At 50.4% G+C, this 4,339-nt stretch overlaps 1 protein-coding gene across 3 annotated transcripts in view; it reads left to right on the forward strand.

Annotated features, from left to right (window-relative positions):
- Positions 1 to 4,339, forward strand: part of LOC100742623 (myocardin-related transcription factor B) — a 250,068-nt gene that overhangs the window by 167,254 nt on the left and 78,475 nt on the right. For all 3 annotated transcript variants that reach the window (XM_024365540.1, XM_012381934.3, XM_024365539.2), the window contains 3 exons: positions 2,210 to 2,310; positions 2,408 to 2,625; positions 4,272 to 4,317. Coding sequence is in view for 2 of the 3 variants with exons in the window: in XM_012381934.3 (XP_012237357.1) it covers positions 2,210 to 2,310; positions 2,408 to 2,625; positions 4,272 to 4,317 (365 nt within the window). In the remaining variant the exon portion in view is untranslated. The remainder of the gene's footprint in view (positions 1 to 2,209; positions 2,311 to 2,407; positions 2,626 to 4,271; positions 4,318 to 4,339) is intronic.

Raw genomic sequence — 4,339 nt, forward strand, 5'->3', positions numbered from 1 at the left:
CCGACTAGTGGATCGTGTCGGCCATGGGTCCAAAGACCGAGCTTCCAGGATCCCGCGGTTCTCCATTTTTTTTCTTCTGTCACGAGGAACTAGTCGATCGTTCTTCTTACGGTCTGCGTGAAACCAGTAGTGACAGCTTATTCGGATGATGTATGGGCAACGATGCGCGACGTAATTAGTATTCTATCTGGAAGAGGATCCTGGTAGAGTATCTCCATATTATCGTAATTATGTTGGAAGAGGAGTTGGAAGTATTCTCAGCAGGAACCAGTTGGTTATAAGTAGCTAGAACGGCGTTACATAGTAGCTGGCGCTAACTCAAGCGCCTTTTGCTTTCGTGTCGACCGTCATTTTGCGTCTCCGTATTAATCGAATCGATAAAATCCGGCAGTTCGTGTATAAACGTCGATCAGACACGAAACGAGAAATTCTAAAGGCTCGATCGACACCGTGTACACCGTGGAAAGGTAAGAATCGGTTTCGTTGGATCGCGTGGTGTGCACGATCGAACGTCGAACGAGAGACGATCGGTAGGCTCGCGGATGCAGCATAACCGTGAAAGGTGTCGTTAACCGAAAGGAACAGTCGAACCGACGAGGCTATTGCGGTGTTATCCGATCGAGGGATCGGCGATCGAACGGTGATGTATCGTTTCCGATGGGGCTCCCCTCGAATCGGCGCTATTAGGCCGTTGGCATCGGTTTTTACGCTCGAACCGAGAGATTCCGAGGCACGGGCGGGCCTCGCGATGCGTGTCCCGTAAACGACGGCATGCACAGCGTTTAACTAATGTGTCCGGGACCGGTCGGGATCGCATTGATCACCGTTCCGAGACTAGATTTATGTCGACGAATGATTCACGGCGTGATTTACAGCGGATTGTCCGGTACGCGCATACTGATTGACCATTTATTCCGCTCTCCCGGCGTACCGGCCCACTAATCACTTATTGGGTTAAGGTGAAATCTTCTCGACGTCTGATCGTCGAAACTGACCTGTTTCGATCCTCACCGACAGCTCGATTCGAGATACCGTGTCGGAGAACTTCCTGGTTCGGTCGAGACGCGAAACGAAAGTATAGGATCCATCTGACCGAAGTCATCTTCCTAGCGACCTCGCGTTTATTCGCTTCAAAGAAACGAAACGATCATCTCTACGAGCTATCAGCTTGAAATAGACCTATGTTCCAGATTCTAGACCCATCTTACACCAATCGAGGATCTCTTCGTTTAACGAAGGTCGGTGCAGAAAACCGCGTTTTTCCAGTAGGTTACTTACGAGTCAGGAACATGGACTGTCTCGAATCCGTGTTTTCTGTCGGCGAGCAGTCCGAAAGTCCCGCAGGACCACTCTTCCTCCTTTTTCCGATCTCTGTCTGCCCGATTCGTGGCTTGATCACGAAGGCAGGGCACGCGTCTCGCCCGTAGAATGTCGTCGTAACGAGGTGTTCCACCCCCCTGTCCCCTCGAGCGTCTCCCCACCTCGTCGGCCAACGAAACCCGGTGCACAGCGACAGATTTCTCGTCCTTCGTCTGGTTCGTGTCCAGAGGTGATCCCTTCCAGCGGCAACCGGCAGGGACGAACGTTTAAATTAGGCAGGGAATCCCGTGGAATCCACGAAAGAAACGGAGCGGCCGGCATTCCGTGAGGTTTTGATACGCCTTCGGGCTATTGGTCGTCGGGGTACCATTAGCCCTTATGCGGTGGGAATGACTCCTTAGAGCCCAACCGGTCAACCTTCGCGCGGTGGGTCGTAACCGCTTGCACGCTCTAAATCCTACATTTAATCGGTCGCGAATTCGATCGGTGATCGATGAGGTCGCCGATTCGCGACGAACCGCGTCCGATAGAATTGCCAGAAAAAGTCGGCTTCGAACGTTCTCGTTGCTCCACGGTGTTTTATCGCTGCGACCACGATAGCGAAGGATGCGTCGATCGACGTCGTATCGGCGCCGATCGGATTTATATCGTCCACTTTACTCGGAATTGATGTTCTCTCGGATGATTTAATGCCACGAAGTTACAAGAAGAATTTTCTCGGAACGCGTCTCATCGTTCTATTTTACCCGATCATTTTGAAAACTTCGAACTGTTCAGCTGTTTTTATAAAATCGATATCTTTCCCGATATATTCTTTTTTCTCGTAATCGGTAGGAATTATTCTCACGCGAAGAAGGTTTGTAACAGCGTTCGCGTTTATTCGTTGCAGAGTCTGGCCACAGGTTGGACAGCGGCTCCCCATTCTGGAGGATTCAGCTCGATCAGGATCTTCTAGACACCATCAGCGCTATATACCCGGAGTGGTTTAAGGTAAGCTGCTTGTCCTTTCCTGTCCCCCCTGTCGCCATCGGTGGCCCTCGAGCGTCCTTGAACGAATCCCGGATAACGAGGTGCGCTCCTCGTGCAGGACTATACTAACACCCGAGCCTCGACTTCCTCTTCGTCGAGTACTTCCGGTGGTCAGTTGAACACCGAGGGCATCGTGGCCGCCGACACCAGTGCCGTCCTTGATCACAAGGTCGCCAAAGGTGATTCCAAGTCGAAGTCTAAGGCGAAGAAGGTGGACAGTCTGAAGGACAAGGAAAGAGACAGGAAGGAAGCCAGACGCGAATCCAAAGACGAGAGGTGATTACCCTGCAAATGAATTCACTCGGCAATAACCGTCTTTCCAGACTACGATTCCTCGAGTGACTGACCCCGCTATTTTTATATCTTTCGCGATACGAATACTTTTCGTACAACACGTCACACGTTTGTTATACCTAAGACTATGGTTACGATCTGCCTATCTTTTTCGCGCTAGCAGCAGAACGCAATCCCAGTGCGCTCTCTTTTCGACAGTTTATTATTTCTACCAAGTACTTACTCGCGGCCGCGGGAAGTTGGTCGCGATAACCGTGTAACTGTTGCGAAGACGGAGTTCCTTTCGACGATTCACGACCGATCTAACTTGTACGATTTAACGTTCCCACGTAATCGTTACGCGAGAACATAAACGTTCTAACCACCTTGCTATCGAGCAGGCTGACGAGCGATCTTCGATCCCGAGGACTTTCTCTTTCGAGTACCTTAAAATATTCCATCGGGCAGCCGCAATTTTAACCCAAGTTTTTTTTATCCGCGGTTCGGTCCGCTCTTATCTCTTCGCCGGCGTTTTATTCGCGTTCTCGCCTCGAATGACCCGGTTTTATGGGCTCGAACTCTTCGAGATACCGTCCGCGAACGAGCGCACGTATATCGCGGATCGAGCTGCGTTCCACGCTTTTCCTGGCGCTGAAACGCCGCAAGATAAAGCGTATCGATGTTATATCGCGGTTTATCACGCGCTCTAAATCATCTTGCGGAACACGAGGATACGGCCTCCGAGATTCGCGAGGCTGTACCGCGCGGAGGCAGTAACGTAAATAACGCTTAATAAAGCGGAAGATAACGCGGTGCCGCGGCGATCGTAACAAAGTTGCTCAGACTGTTGAAACTGCCTCCGCGTACGTGCTTTCGGATAAAGTTTAATTGGCTACTTTTGTTACATCGTGTTTCGTGGAAAAATCGATGTTGCAATAGCAAAATTAGATACAGAGTCGATGGTTGTTCGCGGATTGTTTCGTGGTGTTTCGAGGTTCCTTACGGATAAGCGAAGAACAACGTGCTAATAAGTGAAATAAATACGAAGCGATCCGAGTGATTTAAATAACCGAAGTAAAGTACCGACAGCTTCGAATCGAAGTGTTGTTAACGCGGTAAACTCTTATTCTCGACTGAAATAGAACGAGCGTTATTCCGGCAAAATACAAAAACGTCCATATTCAAGCTTTTGCGCAAAAACGAGCAGAATCTATTAGAAACTCGAAGAGAACGGAACCGCTCGATACAATAATATCCTGAAAGGGTTTCTTGCTCGGAGCCAAGGGGTCAGTCACTCGCGGTGGATGCGGTGGAAGAGGAGAGGAGAGAGAGAGAGAGAGCGGTTTTCGTCGCTTTCTGATGAAAACGTTCCATTCGGTTGAACCGAGTGTCGATTGATCCGTCATTCCTTCATCATCGGCAAAAACACGACCAAAGGATGGACTCGGAGCCGATTGACACTCGTTTTGCCGGCGAGTTCTCCTCTTCGATCGTTCGTCTCCTCCTTTCCCTCCTGTTCCTGGACACGAAGCGACGGCAACCACGAATCGATGGGTCGATCCGTTGGTCGGTTCGACGTATCGACGTATGAAAGATTAATTCACAAAACGGCACGTTTTGCTCGTTTCGGTCCGCGCTCGGACCCGCAGGGACGCTGGAAACGGTAAGAAAGGCACGAAGCCCTCGCCGCAGCAGGATAAAGCGGCGGACGTGGCAG

The sequence above is a fragment of the Bombus impatiens genome, unplaced genomic scaffold (assembly GCF_000188095.3).
Source record: "Bombus impatiens unplaced genomic scaffold, BIMP_2.2 scf_0136, whole genome shotgun sequence".
Taxonomy (NCBI): Eukaryota; Metazoa; Arthropoda; class Insecta; order Hymenoptera; family Apidae; genus Bombus; species Bombus impatiens.